This window comes from Mobula hypostoma, chromosome X1, assembly GCF_963921235.1.
Source record: "Mobula hypostoma chromosome X1, sMobHyp1.1, whole genome shotgun sequence".
Taxonomy (NCBI): domain Eukaryota; kingdom Metazoa; phylum Chordata; class Chondrichthyes; order Myliobatiformes; family Myliobatidae; genus Mobula; species Mobula hypostoma.
The window spans coordinates 58515869-58540026 of NC_086128.1; the positions used below are offsets into that span (position 1 = coordinate 58515869).

General features: G+C 40.7%; 1 protein-coding gene across 1 annotated transcript in view; it reads right to left on the reverse strand.

Moving 5' to 3' along the window:
- The window catches only part of npepps (aminopeptidase puromycin sensitive), a 301618-nt gene that overhangs the window by 185601 nt on the left and 91859 nt on the right, over positions 1-24158 (reverse strand). Inside the window, exons 3-7 of the mRNA XM_063038059.1 lie at positions 22548-22625; positions 21097-21218; positions 17349-17456; positions 5324-5524; positions 2624-2720 (exon numbers count right to left, since the gene is read on the reverse strand). Coding sequence (XP_062894129.1) covers positions 2624-2720; positions 5324-5524; positions 17349-17456; positions 21097-21218; positions 22548-22625 — 606 coding nt within the window. The remainder of the gene's footprint in view (positions 1-2623; positions 2721-5323; positions 5525-17348; positions 17457-21096; positions 21219-22547; positions 22626-24158) is intronic.

Below are 24158 nucleotides of genomic sequence, written 5' to 3' on the forward strand. Positions count from 1 at the left end.
GGAAAGCAACTGTTTTTGAGTCTGGTGGTCCTGGTGTGGATACTATGTAGCCTCTTCCCTGTTGGGAGTGGGACAAACAGTCCTTGAGCAGAGTGGGTGGGATCCTTCATGATGTTACTGACCTTTTTCTGGCACCTGTTTATTATATTTGCATAATTGAAAGTTACCAATCCAAGTGGTATTGAAGGATGAAGAGACAAGTAGAGGAAAATGTAAACAACAATAATGTGGGGATTTTAAACATGTACAATTGTTAAACATTTTTGATGTTTGCAACTTTACAACTACTTGACCGTCGTAGAATTAAAGCAACCAGGTGGCTATCAATAGCACTTCTATCATATGACTCGTAATATATTAAGTCAGCCTTCCTGCAAAACAATATTAATTCAAAATGCAGTAATTGTTGTATACAATGTCAGATTAGACTATATAATTGCTATTTTCTTTGCAGCTTAACAATTAATTGCCTGCTTGCATTTTGTATCCTCCAAGAGGACCATGACCTTGTCATGGTTTAGAGGCCTGCACACCTCAATGACCTGGAGAGTCAGGGATTTATGCTTTGGCTCTTGGTAAGGTCACCCATGCCAAACAGGTCAAAGGGTAGAGGCCAGACTAAAAGTGCTCTACCGGTCACCCAGGTTCAGGGGTTCAGCTGAGGGCTAACAACCCTGACAGGTAAAACAAAACTGTTACAGAAACAGCAATGAAGTATCGTTGTATATTTGAGTGCAATGGTATTTATGAGTCTTCACACAGGGCTTGCCTGGCTGACAGTAGTGAAAACCAAGAGGAACCTACTGACACCATGAAGGAAGCTCTGAACACCACCAGAGATGGAGCACCTTCATTATTGCCCAAAATGGTAGTGGCGTAACGGGTAGCAAGTTGTATTTTGTATAACTACCTATATACATGTAACTGTTTAGTATTTTTCCCCAGAGGTCACAGTATCATTTACAAATGTTCAGTTTGCCCCACTCATAGCTACAGTTCTCTACGTGATTCGGAAAGCTTCTCTTAGTATCGTATTAGTTGAACAGGGGCTATCTGAATGGTCAACGCTTATCCACAAAGTTGAGTGGAATGTTTCTTTAACCTTTTTAGTTTAATTTATCAAAACTATTTATTTAAACCTTCACTTAGTGATCCTACTTTTTCTCTTTGGAGGAATAAAGGAATTTTTTCCTTTATGGACTTATTTCAAGAAGGCTGACTGATGTCCTTTGAGAAATTAGTAACTAAATACTCTCTCTCATATTCACATTTTTTGCAATATCTTCAGGTCAGACATTTCTTACAAGATTATTTAAGTAATTTTCCATATATACAAGACTCTGACCTGTTAGACATTATTTTAAAAACGAACCCTTCAGTGAAAGGTTCTATTGGGAAAATTTATAATTTACTATTACAACAGGATAACTATCCTTTACTTAAGATCAAGCAAGATTGAGAAAGAGAGCTTAACATGACCTTGATAACAGAGGACTGATTGAGAATTTTGAAGCTGGTTAACTCTTCTTCGATTTGTGCCAGTCATTTTTAAATTAAATTTAAAATTGTACATTGTTATTATTTGACAAAGGAAAGATTGTCTAAAATATTTCCTAATGTAAATAGTCAGTGTGATAGATGCAAAACTGAGATAGCTATATTGACACGTATGTTTTGGTCGTGTTCTGTATTAAAACAATTTTGGAAATCTATTTTTTCTACAATTTCTAAAGCTTTAAAAATCAGTTTACAACCTAATAAATTAAGTTTTGTTTGGTATAATTCCTCAACATATTCACAGTATTTCTATATCAGACCAATACCTAATTGCATTTGTCACATTATTGGCTAGAAGGTCAATTTTATTAAAATGGAAAGATGCCTCTGCTCCCACTTTGATACAATGGTTCTCTCAGGTGAAGTGATGTCTTAGTTTGGAAAAAATTAGTTGAACTTTTGATCCTAGATTTGACTTCGAGAAAAGGTGGGGTTCTTTTGCCTGTTATTATCATTTGATTTGAGTTAATAAAGATGGTCCTTTTCTGATGCTTGGGTATATGGATTTGGTTGGCGGATTGATGTCTTCTTTTTTTATATGGAAGCGTGTATGGCGTATAGCTCCGGGTTTGTGCTCCAAATGGGTTTTTTGCCCCCTTTTTTTTGTTATCAGGATTTTTTTTTCTATTTTAGTTAATAGGGGTTCCTTTTTTTTTCTTTCTTTCCTTTTTTCCATAAAAAAAGCTTTAACTTTTTAAAAATTATTATTGATATACCGTTCAGTTTGGTTGATAGTTTAACTCTTATTCTACATTTAGATATGTTGCCTTGATTATTTTGATGTATTTTTCTCTGTTGATTTTCAATAATAATAAAAAGATTTAAAAAGAAAGGAATGTTTCTTATCTACGATATAAAAAGAGCTGAATGTGCTGCTCTACCATCTTTCTTAGTCTTTTTCTCTTCTTTGTTCTTAGCTACTAGAGTTTAGCAGCTCTATGTTTCCAATTCTCTTTGCTCTATTAGTGCTTAATACAACAATCGTAAAGCAACACATTTTATGCCTCTTTCTTGACTTTGGATTAAGAACATCAGAATCCAACAAGTAGTAATTCATGATACCAACCTGATGCAAAGTCAGCAATAGCTATCAAATCAATTTTTGGTAGAGGATATGGAACATTGAAGTATTCTTTATAAAAAGGTAGTGTCTTGGCAGCAACCTAGCAGAGAGAGAGAGAGAGAGAGAGAGAGAGAGAGAGAAGAAGAAATCAAAGCTTTTATCACTGGAAAGCAGCATAATTAGAACATTTGTAATTGCCTGGCTTCATTCCATAAATATAGAATGCAAGCTGCTTTAAGGTTCTCTACAGCAAAAAAGAATTGGGATTACATAGTACTCAAGCTATGAGGGCAATTATTCTCCTTAAAAACAAAATAAATAATTTATACATAGGCATTCCTTGTTCCTAAAGGGGAAGCCAGGGAAATAATGTCCTAATGTCCGTACTTCCTAATATCCTTAATTATAAAACATTACATTTAAACCTAAAGTGGTGGCTGTACCAAGGGTTCCCAACCCTTTTTAAGTCATGGACCCCTACCATTAACCAAGGGGTCCGTGGACACCAAGTTGGGAACCCCTGTTGTACGCTATCCCATGGCCCATTATAAGATTAATTTTGAGCCCACAACACTAGACAGTTGTTCCCCGACACCTTTTATTTTTTTTACCTGGAAACCTGGCCCCTATGAGTCAGCAGTTACATCAGGAGGATGAGTAATGTCATTGCTAATGTGAAGAAAAACAGGACAGTTACAAACTTGATTTATGCACAACACAGTAGTGCACAGTTCAAAATACTTCAGCATGTTTTGCATGAAAGTATTTGAATGAAATTCTGAAAAAAAGTCAAGTTTCTCTCCTATTCCATCCTTGCAACAGTTCCCTTTTTGTTCCCAAAGGGATAGGTTTTTTGCCAGAAAATGAATACATCAAGACCTTTGGGGGCAGCGAGAAGGAGATGCATCTCTACCAAAGCAGGTGTGCCGTGCTCCTTCTCTCCTCTAGGCCTGCATGTCACCCTTGGGCAAGGTGTAGCACCTGCTTAGCACCCTCTTCCCCCCCGCTGGATCAGTGTCACTTGAAGCCATGGGAGCAGGTGGTGAATGGTCATACGAGCAGCTGGTGTATATCACAAGTCCTGGTTACGCGACCACTGACGCCAGGCAGATAATCTCTGAAGAGTATTGATAATGACTGGGGTCCCCGTCTTGTAAAGACATTGACCAGAAGAAAGCGATGGCAAACTACTTCTGTAGAAAAATTTGCCAAGAACAATCATGGTCATGGAAAGACCATGGTCGCCTACATCATACAGCATGGCACATAACAAATGAATGAAGACCAGAACCCCATCCTCTGGTGTTGCATCCACATGGCAAATATGCTTTTGTAAGCTTGAACAGCAAATACAACAACCAAGTTTAATCAGGTTCTTGCCTGATGCTGGTGCATACATGCACTTTCAGAGAGGTTTGGTAGATACCATCCACTGGTTAAAAATGAGACAAGTTTTGTTCTTTAACTCCAGCTACAGACTCCAACTATTTTGATACAACAGGACATTCTTATGGTCTATGGCAAGGAAGTAACCATTCTAAAACCAAGTAACGTTTTGATAGTCAATCTTCAATATTTCTTTCGCAATATCCTGTTCCTATTTTCACACATGCCCATCAACTTTGTAAGCTTTAGGGATGTTGCTGAGAAAATTTACCAGGATGCTGCCTAGATTAGAGAGCAAGGCTTATGAAGATGGGTTGAGCAAGCTAGACCTTTTCTCTTTGGAGTGAAGGATAAGAAGTGACTAAATAGAGATGATAATAGGCATAGATAGGAGTGGACAGGCAGTGCCTTTTCCCCAGGGTGGAAACAGCTAACACATGGGGCATAATTTTATGGTGATTAGAGGAAATCAAAGGGAGTATGTCAGAGGAAAGTTGTTTTCTTACAAAGTGGTGAGTGAGCAGAACGCCCTACCAGTGTAGAGGTACAGGCAGATACATTAGGGCAGGGGTTCCCAAACTTTTTTATGCCATGGACCAATACCATTAAGCAAGGGGTCCATGGACCCCAGGTTGGGAACCCCTGCATTAGGGACATTTAAGAAACTCTTGGGTGATAGAAAAATGATAGGGGAGAAGAGGTGAAGAGACAGATTGAGTAGATGAAAAGGTTGGCATAACAATGTGGGCCAAAGGGCCTGTACTGTAATAATCTAGGTTCTATAATATAGTGTTTAATCCTTTTAATAAGAAAAATCATTCAGCTATTGGCTTTTAGGAATTTCCCTCTTCCCCCAGCTAATTATTATTTTGGCCTTTCCTGCCTCCTCCTCTGATACTTTGAGACAAGCAAAGTGCAACTGATCACTGATTTCTAATCCTCTGTAGTTGTCATTACAGTGGTGACCACACATTAACCAAATGTTTTGCCCTTCTGAATCTCTGCTCTGCATGAAGCATTTGGGAACTTTGTTTTGTGTCTCTTGTTGCTGGGAATTCACAATCTGCAAGTTAAACCTTGGCAGCTGGAACACAGTGTGAGATGTACTACCGAATAACCAATGGAATGGTAAAAAAAAAATGACAACATTCAGAAGCACAAGGCCTCCATCTATTTATTCCAAGGCTACCTTTGTTAGCAATGAAGTGTTGAGTTTCATTCAAGGAACTTGGGAGCATTTATGACAACTTGAGTTCAAGGAAAAGGTCTATTGCACCAGCCTCTCCATTTACTGAAGTATACAAAAACAAAAACAACCTCAAGAGCAAATTTTCCTTGATCCGCTTTTCCAATGGGTGTGTAGACACGAACCAGAACGCCATCTGATGACTTGGCTTCCACAAAGTCATATTCACCAACCACAAATGCCACCAAGTATGTGGACATTATTGGAGATTTAGCAAACTTGACTTCAACCAGGTCTTCATCATCAGGATAAGGATTACGTTCAATCACATTCTGTAACATTCAAGAGAGAGATCGGGTTACAAGCTGCAGAATGGAGTCACAATACAATAAGATGTTTCACCCTGAAAATACTCAAATATTCAGGAAATTTTTTATTTTTTTTTCATACAAGAGATAAAGCACAGAACAGGCCCTGCTGACCTTTCCTAGCAACCTACCTAATTAACACAAGCCTAATCACAGGACAACTTATAATGACCAATTAACCTCCTAACTGGTATGTTTCCAACTGCGGGAGGAAACCCATCGTTCACAGGGAGTGCATACAAAGTCTGGAACACCAAACCCCCAAACTCCAGAATGTCCTGAGCTGTAATAGTGTTGCTCTATCCGCTATGCTACTGTGAAAATTCCAATCTTCCACTCAGCAAATCCCACTGGACAATCAATTATGGTTATAATCAAACCCCACTTAATTTAATTCCACACAAAATGCTGGAGGAACTCAGTAGGTGAGGTAGCATCTGTGGAAAAGAATAAACAGTCAACGTTTCAGGCCTTGGCCTGAAATGACCTGATGAAGGGTCTCCACCCTAAATATCGACTCTTCATTCCTTTCTACAGACGTTGTCTGGCCTGCTGAGTTACTCAGGTATTTTATAATTTACTGACATCATGCATGAATACAGTAGATTTTTGACACAGCATAGATTTCAGAATTGCATTTCCTTCTAATCTCATATTAAATCATGCTTCAATCAATACAAGCATCCTTGCTCACATCAGAAATCTGAGTTCAATTTGTAGTCTCTATTTAAGGTTATGATTTTTGAGTGTTGGACATGACAGATGTCGATGAGATATAAAACTACAGCTCCAGCTGCTCCCTCATGATAGATCACAGACCCCTTTGTTCCATCAATAGAGGAATATTATGGAAAATCAATATCCTTCAACCTACATTGCAACAAAGGAAATCTCACTGCTGCTAATGGGAATGGGCAATGTGAACATTCGTTGTCTCCATAGTTGATTATAGATCAGTACTGTTGCCCCACAGCTCCAGATACCATGTCAACAGGTGTCAAAGGTTACAGGCAGAAAGCAAGAGAATGGGGGTTGAAAGGGATAATAAAAATCAGCCAAGATGAAATAGCGGAGCAGACTCGATGGGCTGAATGGCCTAATTCTGCTCCGATATCTTATGGGCTTGTGCTGTCTTTATAGCATTCACATGTTCTGTCCACTGCTTGGGTATCTCTTCCATCCCTCATGCAAGCACAGATATCAGAATGAGCAAATCACCCACTACATTTGCAAAGATTAGGACCTCTACTCCTAATGAAGGGTCTCGGCCCAAAAGATCGACTCTTTATTCCTCTCCTTTGATGCTGTCTGACTTGTTGAGTTCCTCCAGAATTTTGTGTGCATTCCTCTAACAGTTAGGATGACATTTGTAATTTAGAAAATAATTTAAGAGATTTGTTTTAAATTGCTCCAAGCGCATGCATGTTGAGAAGAAACAAGAACTGAAGTCTAACAATCCACATTTCAGTCTGCATGATCTATGCCCACATAAAGCACATGACCATGGTAGCTACAATCAGAGCAAATTTATTCAGTGCAGCTGTGGTCGCAAGACCTTGTTAGACATTGGTAACAGAGTACCAAGTCCAGTTCACTGGGTTACTGGCGAGACTGATGGCAGGACAGCTGCGATATCTCGGTTGTTGTGCAGACCAGACCCTCATGCCATGGTGTCGCTTGTTGCGGCTGACTAGGGAGAGGAGATACCGGGAGCTGTGTAGAAGAGAGCAGATGTCTCTGTGGGCATGCTAACCCCACCCGTCAGTGATGCCCTCCAGTGTTTGCTTGATGGAAAACTAACTGGATTATGTTCATCCGCGGCTTCACTAGTGCTTGATGAGGAACTGCTGCATCTTGTTCTTGAGAAACGTGGCTCCAGGACATCAATCTACAGCCCATGACACTCAGGGACTTGTTCTTCTGCTATCATAACTATACATGCCACGTGCTATACAGAGGAACGTTGTTTCATTTGGCTATATTCTTGTATACCAAATTTCCCTCGGGATTAATAAAGTATATCTATCTATATAGCTGAATGACAAACTTAAATTTGAAAATCAGTAAACACCAGTGGTGTTCTACAAGGATCTGTTCTGGGTCCCCCGCTCTTTGTGATTTTTATAAATGACTTTGATAAGGAAGTGAAAGAGTGGGTTAGTAAGTTTGCAGGTGACATAAAGGTTAGAGGGATGTTGTAGGTCGCAGTGGAACATTGACAGGATGCAGAGCTGGGCTAAAAAGTGCCAGAGTTCAACCTGGAAAAGTGTGCAGTGATTCACCTAGGAAGGTCCGATTTGAAGTCCAAATGGAGGGTTAATGGCAGGATTTCTGGTAGTGTGCAGGAACAACGTGATCTTTGGGTCCAAGTCTATAGATCCCACAAAGTTGCCGTGTAAACCGATAGGGTTAAGATTATGTATGGTGTGTTGGCCTTCATTAGTCAGGGGATTGAGTTCAAGAGCCGCGAGGTAATGTTGCAGCTCTACGAAACCTCAGTTAGTCCACACTTGGAATATTGCATACATTTCTATTCCCCTCATTATAGGAAAGATGGTGGAAGCTTTAGAGAGGGTACAGAGGAGATTTACCAGGATGCTGCCTGGATCAGAAAGCTGGTCTTATAAGGATAGGTTGAGCAAGCTAGGGCATCTCTTCAGAGCTGATAGATTAGTGGTTGTGCAGGATAATAAGAGGCATCAATCAAGTGGATAGCCAGACTGTTTAGCAGGGTGCAAATGGCTAATGCAGAGGGCACAATTTTAAGATAATTAGAGGAAAGTATAATGGGATTTCAGAGACAAGTTCTTTACACAGAGTGGTGGGTGTGTGGAACACCTTGCAGGGGTGGTGGTAGAGGCAGATACATTAGGGACATTTAAGAAACTCTTAGATAAGCACATCAATGACAGAAAAGTGGAAGGCTATGTAGGAGGGAAGGGTTAGATTGATATTGAGTAGGTTAAAAGGTCGGCACAACATCACAGGCCAAAGGGTCTGTACTGCGCTACTATGTTCTCATGACGATGGGGAGACATGTGAAACTTGTGAAAGAGCTTTGCAAGTTGTTATAAAAAGGAACATGTGACACTTATGACAAATAACCATACTTCATCACTACAATAACTGACTTAATGGGAAACCAGCAATAGATTGACTACCAACTTTCTGATGATTTACAGAGTTCCAGTTTTGATTGAAGTTAAAGTTTTCCAGTGAAAGTAATATTTTACTGGACCTTTTACTTTCTGATAGGAATTTTCAGGTTGGCAGTCAATAGTACAACAGCAGAGACAAAGATTCACAAACCGGGCATATCCAGGCAGTAATACTCTCTCAAGCTTAGCATCCTCCAGATAAAAAAAAGATAAAAGATCTAAAGATTAGCTTTATTTGTCACATGTACATCTAAATATAGTGAAATGTGACATCTGTGTCAGGACCAATATAGTTCAAGGATCGCATTGGAGCCAGTCTGTAAGTGCCACCACACTTTCAGTGCCAACATAGAATGCCCACAATTTTACTGACCCAAATCTGTACATTTTTGGAATGTGTGAGGTAATCAGAGCACCCGAGGAAACAGTCATGGGGAGAATGTACAAACTCCTTACAGGCAGCCGCGGAAACTGAATGCCGATTGTGATCGCTGACACTGTAATAGTATTATGCTAACCACTCGGCTACTGTACCTCCCACACAACCACTCCACTTGCATAACCGCTTGCACAGCCTACTCAAGTACACAAGGATTTCTACACCTGGAAGTACTTAGCACAGTGAATCAAAGGTGGTGATGAATCAGTATATACAATATACAAGAGTGAGATTGAAAATCTGGCTGAGTGACTCAATGTCAGCAAGAACAAGGAGCTGATTATTGACTTCAGAAGGAGGAAACCAAAGTTCTATGAACCAGGCCACATCTTTGGGGGGTGGGGGGGGGGGTGTCAACAACTTTAAATTCCTCAGTGTTATTATTTCAGAGGATTTCTGTCCTGGGCCCAGCACGCAAGAGCAATTACAAAGAAAGCACAGCAACAGCTCATTCCTCAGAGATTTGCAAAGAATCAGCGTGACATTTAAAACTTTGACAAATTGATGTGTTGGGAGTGTATTGACTGGTTGCTTCACTGCCAGGTATGGCAGTGCTCTTGAATGGAAAATCCAACAAAAAGTAGTGGATACGGCCCAGCCCATCACAGGTAAAGCCCTCCCCACCATTGAGCACATCTACACAGAGCGCTGTCGCAGGAAAGCACCACCCATCATCACAGACAACCAGCACCTGTTCTCTTCTCATTGCTGCCATTAGGAAGGAGGTACAGGAGCCTCACGGCCCTGCACCACAGATTCAGGGACAGTTATTACCTCAACCGTCAGGCTCCTGAACCAGTGGGGATAACTTCACTTGCCCCAATCACTTTATTTGTTCCCACAAATAATGGCCTTACTGAGGGATTCTTCACCCGAGGTTCTCAGTATTTATTGCTTATTATTTATTATTTTGTTTTCTTTTGTATTTACACAGTTGGTGACTCTTGCACATTGGTTGTCCATCTTGTTGGGTGCAGCTTTTCATTGATTCTATTATGTTTTTTGGATTTACTGTTTATGCCCATAAGAAAATGAATCTCAGGGTTGTATATAGTGACATTAGATGCATTTTGACAACAAGTTTACATTTAACTTTTGTGGTGAAAATAATGAAAAGCAAAGTGAACTGTACTTGGAGTTGACTCACATTTCAGAAATATGGCTGAAGCTGCTTTATCAGTTATGCTTTAAATTTGCAGGAGTGATTATTAATAGAAAAAGAAAAGTTATCCAAGCAAACACAAGGAAATCTGCAGATGCTGGAATTTCAAGCAACACACATAAAAGTTGCTGGTGAACGCAGCAGGTCAGGCAGCATCTCTAGGAAGAGGTACCGTCGACACTTCGGCCCGAGACATTGACTGTACCTCTTCCTAGAGACGCTGCCTGACCTGCTGCATTCACCAGCAACTATAAAGTTATCCAAGTTCCAGTTTTGCCAAATTCAGACAAAGATATGAAGTGTATGTTATGAGAGGTTTCCCTAACCAAAAGACTTTTCTAAAGATCTTGGATTATTAATTTAGAATAAGAACTTAAATCTTAGTATTTGGGTATGTAATGTACACAATTTAGACCATAGAAATATAAAACACATTTCAGGCCCTTTGGCCCACAATGTTGTGCCGACCATGTAACCTACTCCAGAAAATGCCTAGAATTTCCTTACTGCATAGTCCTCTGTTTTTCTAACCTTCACATACTTACCTAAGAGGCTCTTAAAATATCTTATTGTAGCCACCTCTACCACCTTTGCTCGCAGTGCATTGCACACACCCACCACCCTGTAGACTTACCTCTGGCAATCCCTTTGTACCTTCTTCCAAGCACCTTAAAACTATGCCCCCTCATGTTAAGCCATTTCAACCCTGGGAAAAAGCCTCCAGCTATCCCCACAATCAATGCCTCTCATCATCTTATACGTCTATATCAAGTAACCTCTGATTCTCTGTCGCTCAAAGGAGAGAAGGCCAAGTTCACTTAACTTATTCTCATAAGGCATGCTCTCCAATACAGGCAATATCCTTGTAAATCTGCACTCTTTCTATAGCATCCACATCCTTCCTGTAATGAGGTGACGAGAACTAAACACAGTACTCCAAATGGGGTCTAACCAAGGTCTTGTATAGCTGTAACATTACCTCACGGCTCTTGAACTCAATCCCATGGTTGATGAAGGCCAACACAGCATACGCCTTCTTAACAACACTGTCAACTTCTGCAGCAGCTTTAGAGTGTCCTATGGATACGGACCCCAAGATCTCACTGATCCTCCACACTGCCAAGAGTCTTGCCATTAACAATATATTCTGTCTTCAAATTTGACCTACTGAAATGAACCACTTCACACTTATCTGGGTTGAACTCCATCTGCCACTTCTCAGCCCAATTCTGCATCCTATCAATGTCGCACTGTAACCGCTGACAACCCTCCAGATTATCCACAGCACCCCCAACTTTTGTGTCATCAGCAAACTTACTAACCCACCCTTCTACTTCCTCATCCAGGTCATTGATAAAAATCACAAAAGGAGAGGTCCCAGAACAGATCCCTGCAGAATACCACTAGTCACCGTCTTCCATGTAGAATACGAACCATCTACAACCACAGAATTGGCCTTCTGTGGCAAGCCAATTCTGGATCAACAAAACAATGTCTCCTTGGATTCTATGCCTCCTTACTTTAGGAAAGAGCTTCTCATGGGGAACCTTATCAAATGCCTGACTGAAATCCATATACACTACATCCATTGCTCTACCTTCAATGTGTTTTGTTACATCCTCAGAATTCAATCAGGTCCATAAAGCATAACCTGCCCTTGGCAAAGCCAAGCTGACTATCCCAACTTGACTAACATCTGCGCATAAATTCAAGGAGACTGAGCAAGGTTTCAGTGAAGTAAATTGCATCAGGAATGTGTTTGCATTGGAGAGTGTAGTTATACAGCACAACACAGAAATGAACCCTTTGGCCTATCTAGTCCATGCTAACTGTTACAGTATGTTGTCTCATCCATCTACATGCACCTGGATTGTATGTACCATTCAAATTTCTCTTAAAATGTTGAAATTAAACCCACATCCACCCCTTCCTCTGGCAGTTCGTTCCACACTTGCACTATGGAGTGAAGTTGGTCCTCCTCAGGCTCCCCTTAAACATTTTACCTTTCACCCTTAACCCATGACCTTTAGACCTAGTCTCATGCAGCCTCAGGAGAAAAATCCTGTTTGTTGTGAGAAAAACTACCTATACCCCTCATAAGCTTCCGGTTAAGTCGCCGGCCGCTCGACCATGGTTTTCGGTCGGGCACCGGACGCTCTGAGAGATTTGGTGGGGGGCGGGCGCCCAGCCAGGGGCTGTGGTCGAGTGGTCGGCGACTTGGGCCGGATCCCCCACCGGACTTAGTCTGGTGAGGAGGGTGTGAGGACACCCAGCAGGACTGAAAACAAATAAGACCTGACAAAGGGCGGATGAGCTCCTTGTGAGCCAATGGCCATCTTCCGTGGAGGAGATTAAAGCCTCACCACGTACTTACCAATTGTATGCTATGCACCTAGTTAGAAGAGATATGATGAACTTGGGCACTGCACTGTGTGCCTGGACCTGCCCAAGGAAGGGCTGAGCTCGAAGAAGCGGCCGCGGCTGAAGGCCAACATGGCCTCGGGCTCGAGTTCGGCGGGGGTAGCGGCCGGCGGTGCCAAGGCGGCCAGCGAGAACAAACTGGAGGAGAGGCTGTACTCGATGCTGTCACTAGATCGAAGATGGAGGTGCATAGCTGCCAACCCCAGATTCGGGACAGCACCCACTGACTGACTGACTGAAGCATCTATTAATTCTTCCCTATTCTCATACGCACCAGGGAATAAAGTACTCACAGATTCAACCTTCCAAAGAACTCAGGTCCTCAAATCTTGGCAACACCCTTACAAATTTTCTATGTACTCTTTCAATCTTACTGATATTGTTCCTGTAGTTTGGTGACCAGAACTGCGCAAATTTCTCTAAATTTGGGCTCACCAATGCCTTAAACAACTTCAATGTCAACCCAACTCCTGTACTCAATATGAAGTTCAGTGTGCCAAAAGCTCCCTTTACAAATCTATTTATCCAAGACATCACTTTCCAGGAGTTAAAGATCTGTATTCCAAGATCCCTCTGTTCCACTGCACCCTTGCTGTTCAGTATGCAATTCCTACCCTGGTTTGTCCTCCCAAAGTGCAGCACCTCAGACTTGTCTGCATTAAATTCCATATGCCATTATTCAGCCCATTTTCCCCAGCTGGTTCAGATACAGAAGTGATTCAAGGATGAAGTGTTTCAGTTGTGAGGATTTCCTTGGAGCAACAGAGGATGAATGAGGCAATGAATCTCATCAGAAGTATCCATAATTGTGAGGTAAGAAATTCCCCCCCACTCCCCCACCGAGAAAAGGTATCTAAGGTCAGAGTACATGGGTTTAAGGTAACGAGTGGGAGGTTTTGGGCCCCTTATCTGATAAAGGATGTGCTGGCATTGGAAAGGGTTCAAGGGAGGTTCACAAGAATGATCGCAGGAATGAAAGGGTTAACCTATGAGGAGTGTCTGATGACTCTAGGCCCGTACTTGCTGAAGTTTAAGAACGAAGGGGAATCTCAATGAAACCTATCAATTTAAAAGGCCTAGATAGAGTAGATGTGGAAAGGATGTTTCCTATAGTGAGGAGTCTAGGACTAGAATAGAAAGATATGCCTTTAGCACAGAGGCGGTGGAATTCTCTAGCCAGAAAATGGTGAATATATGGAATTCATTGCTTGATTCTTGATTAGTAAGGGCATCAAAGGTTACAGGGAGAAGGCAGGAGAGTGGGATTCAAAGGGCCAATAAATCAGTCATAATGGCATGACAGCAGACTCGATGTGCTGAATGGCCTAATTCTACTGCAATGCCTTATGGTCTTTAGAGGGAAGTTAAGGGAAAAACAGCTTCGCCCATGCAATGCTTGTAATCTGGAATATACTCAGAATTTTTAGTACCTTGATGAGTGCTTAATCATCAAGGCATAGAAAACTATGGACCAGTGATGGAAAATAGGGTTAAGTATAGATGAGTACTTAATGGCCAATACTGTTATGATGAGCCAAAAGGCCGGTTTTGTACTGCATGACTAAGAGCTTGGCCAGTTATAAATACTCAGTCATTTCCAATTTCTAATATATAACTAACCAAAAGGATCGCTTCCTATACACAGCTCAAACGAACGACAGCAGAAATATGAAATTTAGGAATTGTGCCTGGAGAACCTTGAAAATAAAAACTTATAAGTAATGGAGGCATTAGAAGACATTTGTGGCTGCAGGTGCTTTGGAATAGCTAGATCATAGGCAGAGGTGCAATTATTCTTCAATAACATCATAATTAAATGCTAACTAAATGTAGCAGCTGACTGCAGTATTCAACACATGTACATTTTAGTAGATCACAATAGAAATAAAATTATTTAATTTGCAGGTTATTGTGATATTCGGTTCAAAGATGAGTCACCAAGGGGGCAACATCATATAAACAAGAAGCATGAATAGTACATAGTGGGTGAGAATACAGAGTCCTTGATAAAACATTTTATTACGCGCTGGAAAATAGGTCTTATTTTTAGACCTGATTTAAGGCAAACCTGGAACAGATGGAATTCGGACTGGCAGGAAATAACTACCTCTCCACAAGCAAATTGAGAGTGAACAGTAAATAGCAAATTAATTCAGAAACTCTTTGAGCACATTTTCCTGAGTGCTGGCACAGGAAAGCAGCATCCATTATCAGGGACCTCCACCATCCAGGCCACGTTCTCTTCTCACTACCGCCATCGGGCAGGAGCTACAGGAGCCTCAGGACTCACCCCACCAGGTTTAGGAACAGTTATTACCCCTCAACCATCAGGCTCTTGAACCAGCGTGGATAACTTCACTCACCTCAACTCTGAACTGATTCCACAACCTACAGACTCACTTTCAAGGACTCTACAATTCATGTTCTCAGTATTATTTTTTTATTTGCACAAAATCTTCTTTTGCAAATTGGTTGTTTGTCAGTCTTTATGTATAGATTTTCATAAATTCTATTGCATTTCTTTATTTTCCTGTAAAGGCTGCAAGAAAATGAATCTCAATTACATATAGGTACTTTGATAATTAATTTACTTTACTTTGACTTTGAACTGGAAAATAATCAATTTTAATTCCATTTGTAAGATTTGACTATAGAAGAGTAAAAGGAACATTAATATCTAAGGTCAGATCATCGCTATACCCTTGAGCCTCACACCAAAGCTACAACCTCAGAACCACAACACATCAGTTATGCCTATGAGAGTTAAACCTCTGTTCAACACAATTCAGTCATATCAACCAAGCTGTTGCTACTGAGAGACCAGAATGTGCCTTTATCTAGCCAAAACCCATTAACAGTAGTAAGCCCAAGAGATGTGAAATAATCTCTATTACCATATTCTGACTTTGTAAAGTTGTTGGACATACCACTTGACTAACTGACAATAATCAACAAGAGGTAGAAGGGGCAACGAAGGAAAGGCAACCATCAATTTACAATAACAAAAAAATTACTATCCACAGATAAGTGAGAGGAAGGAGCCAACAGTATTATTTTATAAATGCGATTCTCTACTCCCTACATAGATACTATTTTGGTCTCTACCAGCTACAGCTTAAAAGTCAGCTTCAGTATTGGATTGACTGAGATAGTGGCAAGTGCACATGCATGGATTGATCGTATACAGTGAATTGACTGGGTCTCCTTGGGCAGACAGTTCTCTTTTGGCACGGGGGTTCAACGGCACATGTTTTTTTAAAAAATATCTCAGCTGGCCCAGTTCAATGCTACCACACCAAGTTGCCCAGTGTGCATCATTACTAACATGACTTAGTTAAAGCATTTAATCATACTACTCCATTCTTGCTCTACGAATACTGTACATAACACAAATGAGTGAAGATGTGTGCTGAAACTATTGTGCCTCAGTCTTAAAAGATCACCATAATAAGCACCACAGCATTTGTAACTGCAATTAAGACTGAGAACACATGGGTTAAACCAGGGGCTCCCAACCTTTTTTATGCCATGGACCAATACCATTAAGTGAGGGGTCTGTGGACTCCAGGTAGGGAACCCCTGTTTTAAACAATTTGATTACAATGATTTGCAAGTCACAACCTAATTTCACCACTCAATGTAAATTTCAGGTGGTCCAAGTTAAAACAGGCTTTCTAACTGCAACTACCCTAGACATTACCTCTCTGGTACTGATCACATTGGTGTTCATAACATTGAAAATCTATTCATACAGAACATATGCAGGCAAAAGAGCATTTGGTTGAAGACTAAATCTTTCCAATGTTGCACTCGGGTTTCTAAGAGATCTCTAGCAACAGTAGATAATGTATTGTCCAAGCCCAACCAACTGATCTCTCCAAATGACCAGCAATAAATGGAACTAAAAAACTGAACCTTCATTTCGAATACAGACATCAACTCTTCACCTAATCCACAAAAGTATTTATCCTAGAGACAAACATATGTGATGCTGTCAAAAAACCATAATTAAGATATCTCAGCTGGAAAAACAAATTTTGCAGGTCAAAATTAATCATGAAAGAGAATGGCAACCAAAATGCTTGCAGCTTCAATAATACCCTTTCCCCCAATCCACAAAGTGTGAATTGCCACAGTTGGATTTTAGGAAGCTTTAGATAGGAGAAGAGTTTCAGTGCTGAATGGGAGATGATGGACATTACTGAACCTAGGTGAAGATAAGGCTTCAGAATAAGGCACAAAGTTGCAATAACTTAACAGTACAAAAAAGAAAAAGGCAAGACTCCAGAAAAGATAAAGGACAAGCAAATCTCTTTGACCTTAAACTTTTGTATAGGTTAATGCCAATGTACATCAGTGAAGGCTAATAGATATTTGAACTGTAAGATCATAGGATATAGATAAAGAGCAGAAAAGTTGTTCGAGACCAAAACTGGATCTTATTGAATGTGGAACAGATTCAAGGCGGCAATTGTCTTGCCCTTGCCCCAAACTAATTTTAATGTTTTATTTTTTTCTGGATTTATTAATTAAAATCACGAGGTCCTCATTTCTTCTACCATTTGTCGCTGGGCTAATGAGAGAGACAAATCGATGATTGGTACTAACCATGTTTGATAAGGCAACTTTGTCCTTTGGAACGATGAGTGTGATGTCAAATGTTGCTTTAATGGAAGGTTCGTCCCAACATGGAAATGCTCTTCTTGCATCTGTTGGCTGGAAGGAAAAAAAAAGTTAGGTAAAACTGCAAGAGGAGTAAAGAAAAAAAACCAGCAGAGTGACAGATGGAGGAGAAGGAAAGTTTGGTTCAAACAGTGCAAACATTACTAAATATCTAATGCACTGTATAGACACCAGAATGCATCACTCTACAAATAACGCTGGGAAAAGTTATTCAGAGTTCATCCCCACACATAAAAATATTAAATGTATAATGAATCACAGAAGGGTTATCATATGTAAGAGTGCTTGATTCTTCAATTTCCACATAACAGTTATTCAGTTCTCTGGAGGGCTCTAGAATCTTTACTTTCAGACACTTAACCACTTCCCATTTGAACACTATAATTGAATTTGTCTCCACTACTGTCATTAGCACAGAAAACTGGACCCTAATCATTTACTCAACATGTTGGCCCATGATCTCTTCCATTGCCATGATGAGGCCACACTTCAGATTCTAACTGGGTAACCTACAAACTGATGGCATGAATGTTGATTTCTCTGACTTCCAGTTATTTCTCCACCCTCCCTCTTCTCTCTTTATCCATTTCCCATTCTGGCTACCCTTTCACCCCTTCCCTTTTCCTCACCTTCCCATCACCTACCTCCGGTTTCCCTCCTTTCCTTTCTCCCAGTCCATTGTCCTCTCCTAACAGATTCCTCCTCCTTCAACCCTTCCACCTATGAACTCCTAGCTTCTTTCTTCATACCCTCTCTCCTCACTTGGTTTCACCTATCTTCCAGCTTCTACTCCTTCCCCTCCTCCCTCCCCCCTCCCCACCCTCTTTTATGGAAGAGTATAGCACAGGAACAGGTTCTATGGCTCACAATATTGTGCTGAACAAAAATTAGCTAACAAATGCCCAACTAACCTACTCTCTTCTACCTGCACAACATTCACATCCTTCCATTTCCTCATATTCACGTCCCTATCCAAACCTCTCTTAATAGTCCCTGATGTACCTGTCCTTTATCACAACCCAAAGCAGTGTATTTTACCCACCACTATTTGTGTAAAAAACCATGCCCCTCACATCTCCTTTGAAAGTACCCCCTCTCAACTTAAATGCATGCCCTCTGGTATGAGGCATTTCAACCCTGAGAAAAAGATACTCTGTCTACTCTATTTATGCCCCTCATGATCTCTATCAGATCTTCAGCATCTACTGCTCCAGAGAAAACAACCAAGTTTGTCCAAACTCCTGTTACAGCACATGCCCTCTAATACAAGTTGGTAAACCTCTTCTGCAACCTCTCCACATCCTTCCGATAATGGAGTGACCAGAACTTTGTGCAATAATCCAGATGCTGCCTAACTAGAGTTTTATAAACTTCAACACAACTTCAACTTTTGCACTCACTGCCTTGACAAATAAAGGCAAGTATGCCATATGCCTTCTTAACCACTATGTAGCCACTTTTTATTCTGGCTCGTGCCCCCTTCCTTTTCAGACCCTGATGAAAGGCTTTGGCCCGAAACATTGACTGGAGATGTCAGGGGTAAGTTGTTGTTGCTTCTTTTTTTTTTAAAAAAAGAGTGGTGAGTACATGGAATGGGCTGCTGGGAACGGTGATGGAGGCAGATACGATAGGGTACTTTAAGAGACTCTTGAATAGGTACATGGAGCTTAGAAAAATAGAGGGCTATGGGTAACCCTAAGTAATTTCTAAGGCAAGGACATGTTCGGCACAGCTTTGTCGGCCAAAGGACCTGTATTGTGCTATAGTTTTTCTATGTTTATTCACCTCTATAGATAGTGCCTTATTTGCTACGTTCCTCCAGCATTTGTATTACAAAATCAGCTTTTTGTTCCAAATGCCTTTAATTACTTAAATTTAAATCAATTGCTAACTATCCAAGTCAACACTTCTGACCTCAGAATATTAGTGCAGTAACCAGACTGCAATGCTACCATGCCTATTACTGAATTGGAAATATCAGTCCAAGTTACAATTAAGCATGAATAAGGTGGTGGGAAACAGGAGGAATACAAACTGGAAGGTGATAGCTGATAGGCTACAGGCGATTCCCCCAGCTGAGAGGGAAGGAGAGGGGATGCAGTAAGCTGGGAGATGATAGATGAAGGAGGCTGAAGGAGGAATCCAATAGGAGAGGACAGTGGACCATAGGAGAAAGGGAAGGAGGGGGGAACCAGGGGAAGGTGATGGGTAGATGAGAAGGGGCGAGAGTAACCAGAATGGGGAATGGAAAAAGAAGAGAAGGGAAGGTGGGGGAAATTACCAGAAGCTACAAAAATTGATGTTCTTGAGTGCGCCCCATCATGGTAGTCGAGGCAACCATGGACAGACATGTCAGAATGGGAATGAGAAGTCAAATTGAAATGGGAAACCATCGGGAAATCCTGTGTTGTGCAAAAGACAGAACAAAGCGGTCCTCCAAACTGCACTAGGTCTCAGCGATGTAGAGGAGGTCACACTGATCCATCACATTTTTTCTCCTCTACTCTATTATTCACATTTTTTCCTCTTCTACACTCTATTCATTTGGTCATCCATGGATCTCAGTCTTTAATTTCTATATCTGTCTGCTTCATGGGAACGTAACTAGCTTTTACTAACATCTCCACTTTAAGGGCCTTCCATGGTTCAGTGACACTTCTATCTGCCGAGCTCTGGTTTCATTTAACCTGACTACACTTGGTCTCATCTCACTGAACTTGGCCTTTCTCCAAATTATTTTTTTTAAAAAAACCTTGAAACTGTCTATATCATTTTCCACAATTATTCTTAATATTGTGATACTGTGACTGTTGGCTCCAGATATTCTTCACCCCACCTCCCCCAAGTTTCTCCCACTTGGCCTGGCTCGCTTCCCAAAAGCAAGCCTAAAAATTGAGACTTTTTGTTGGACCAGAAATCACAAACATTTTTCTAAATGTATTTTAAAAAAGCCTCATGTTTTATTATTGCTGTCCCAGTGTGCATTTACATGCCTGAAGTCCGCAATACTTCATGGTTTTTAACTCTAGGACCAGAGGACACAGCCTCAGAATAGAGGGACGTAGATTTAGAACTTCTTTAGCCAAATTGGTGAATGTGTGGAATCCATTGCTACAGGCTGCTGTTGAGTTGTGGCCAAGTCATTGGGTACGTTTAAGGCAGAGGTTAAGTTCTTGATTAGTCAGAGCATAAAGGGTTACAAATGGATCAGCCATGAAATGATGTTGCATACTCAATGGGCCAAGTGGCCTAATTCAGCTCCTATATCTTATGGTCTTACAATTACTTTGTAATGGAAGAAATGGTATAATTATATTGGCCAGGAAAAGGAAAAATATTGTTTTATTGAGAAATATCTGGTTTGAGATAGAAGAATCCCAAAGTCAAGCAAATTTAAAGAAATGCATGCCAAACAGTTAAAGAATGCAAAAGATCCAGACTTGGAAGACCATATAGCCAAAGGAAATAATTTTAGGTCAACGACCCAAGATGGTCAGTAATTTTAGGTGCGAGGCAAAATGCAGTACCCCCTCTGCACCATTTCCCCTCCCCCCATCAAAAACCCAAACAAATTCAACACTTTCAAAATCATCCCTTGACCTTTGCATAAGATTTATCAGAAAGGTGCTCATGATAGAATGGACACTGCTACACTAAAGTTATATTTTCAAACCTCAAACTGAGAGACAGCAGCATAGTGGGTTTCTCCTGACGGTGTGGTATACTTGCTTCTGTAAAATCCCTTCATTTTATCATTGAGTTCTCCAACAAAATCGATCTTCAAAGTGCCATTACCTGTTAAAATGTAATCTTATCATTAATAACAAACAAAAATCATACTGCATAGCATAAAAGCGGAAGATGAAGAAAGCTGTCATAAAAGCCAGATGAGAGCATTCATTAAACCTAGGAGTAACTTTTTGTACAGAGACTGGTTAGTGTGGAACACTCTGCTGGGGTGGCAGTGGTGGTGGAGGAGGCAGATACATTACAGACACTCAAACTTTTACATAATCACATGGATGACAAAGAAATGGAGGGTTATGTGGGAGGGAAAGTTAGATTGACCTTAGAGGTGGTTATAAGATTGGCACAACCTTGTGGGCCAAAGGGCCTGTACTGCACTTTAGTGTTCTATGGTTTAATGAGTACATCTCTAAGTGCTTCAGTAATAAATATTTTATTACCTATTTTTGCAATAACAACAGCAGCTCTGGAACTTAACAGATTTTCCAGCCCTTTACCTCTTCTACCTATCACCTCCCAGCTTCTTACTTCATTCCTCTCATCTCACCCACCTTACTCCTCACCTGGTCTCACTTATCACCTGCCAGCTAGCCCTCATTCCTCTCCTTCCCAAAAATTAATAGTTTAGAAAATAGCAGTAGCTATTAATGTAAGTATTAATATCTCAAAACAATTGTGAACATCACCTGCTTTAGACCATAAAACACCAGAGCAGAATTGGGCCATTCAGCCCATCAAGTCTGCTCTATCATTCCATCACAGCTGATTCATTATCCCTCTCAAACCCATTCTCCTGCCTTCTCCCCATAATCTCTGACACCCTTACTAATCAAAGAGTTCTGCTTTTGTCCAAAATACTTTCTTTCTACTATTAATCAAATAAAAACCCAATTATCTAGATGTCCCAAAATGAAGAGTGCAACAATAATTAGGAATGGAATCTTTCTTTTTTTTTAAAAAAAAACAGCTGACAATGTTCTTCTGTACACAGTAAACTACGCAAAAAAAAAAAAATAAATCAGCTTCCGGACAGAAATTATCTAAGGTTCAGCCCTAACTGAGGAAGGTACATCTTATAGAATGGATCCGTGTTCAAGAAACAAATGCATTATTGTATCCACTTTGCAAAGGTGCACAACTAGAGCCTGTAGTTACCATCATCTATTAAGGTCGTGCAGGCTATGTACAACAGGGAACTATGCTCTAGTCTCACAAAAAAAACTGGTAAGTCAGAATTTGTATCTCTAGGCAAGAACAAAAAAGGCATAACTATAAAACAAACTTATCCAGTTCTTAGAAGCAAAAGAATGGAAACTACTGCAACTGAATTTTACGGAAAATAGAAGGATGTTATCGTATTCAATGATCTACAATTACCTTTTTGTAGAGCACTAGGAAACGAGAGCGTCACCTTCTCATCTTCATTTTGATAATTGAACCCTGTTGCATTTATTTCTGTAAAACGATATAAACAAAGTTTTATTATTGTTAAATCACTCCAATAGAGTATCCTTACATCAGCAGCTATTGTCTGGTTGGTACAGCATCTTCCAACAATATACAAAATCTACAGTGAACTGTCAGAGCAGCAAAGGTCATTGGCTGCAGTCTACCATCACTACAGGACTTGTATGTGTCCAGGACAAAGTAGTGGCAAATTTTTCCTACAGAAATAGCTTGCCGTTGCCTTCTTCCAGGCAGTGTCTTTACAAGACGGGTGACTCCAGCCATTACCAATACTCTTCAGAGATTGGCTGCCTGGCATCAGTGACCACATAACCAAGACTTGTGGTATACACCGGCTGCTCATACGACCATCCATCACCTGCTCCCATGGCTTCACGTGACCCTGATCGGGGGGCTAAGCAGGTGCTACACTTTGCCCAAGGGTGACCTGCAGGCTAGCGGAGGGAAGGAGCACCTTATATCTCCTTTGTTAGAGACACATCTCCAGCCAGCCACCCAAGGAAAGTGCTAAAGAACTATTAAAACAAAAAAAGTTATTACATCTTTAAAGCTTCTTCCCCCAGACAGTTAATTTAATGATTCTAGTTAGTCCCACCCAACTCCCTCTATCACTACTTTAAAACATTTTTACAATGTAAACTGCATTATAAAATACATGATAATATTCATGTACTGTACTTATGTACATTTTACTCCATATCCATACTCCTAAATTTATTTTTATATAGTTCTTTATAGTTGCTTCCAGTAAAAGCGCTGCGCATACATACACAGCAGCCTCTCAGGGGCCAACCAAAGGTGTTTTTTTTCCCTTGTAAAATGTGTTTATACATGGTAAGACTATTCTTGACTCCAATAACTGCATTCACAGCAGGCTGAACGCATCAGTGAGCTGCTCATTGTTTGGAGTAATTGGCTGGGGTGTTGCAAGAGCCGGGCCAGGGAATTCGAACAGGGCCATCATGACACAGAAGCCAGATTTGGTTCAGAAGAGCTGACCTGGGTGCAGACCATGCTGCTGCTTGTTACTCTGAGGCACTATTCTGGTGCCTTCGAGTTGGCGCAAAGGCGGCGTGCAGTGAAACTGAGTGACTGTCTTGAACGTTTCTTTTGCAATTGCAAGACTCTGTTGGACATTGATTGCTGCAGGCCTGCTTCCCTTGTATTGTAATGAGACAGGTGGTGAGGCAGCAGTTGGTGGCATGGTTAGTATTTATACTCACCTTTAAGTACCCCAACTAAACTCAAAACAGCTACAGCCCTTTTTGAGAATTTATTTATGGGTAAGGAATTCCAGTGGCCACTATTAGGTATACCTACTCGTTAATGCAAACATCTAATCAACCAATCATGTGACCACAACACAAGCATGCAGACACAGTCATGAGGTTCAGTTGCTGTTCAGACCAAATATCAGAATGGAGAATAAATGTAATCTTAGTGACTTTGACTGTGGAATGATTGTTGGTGCCAGAGAGGGTAGTTTGAGTGTTCCAGAAACTGATGATCTGCTGGGATTTT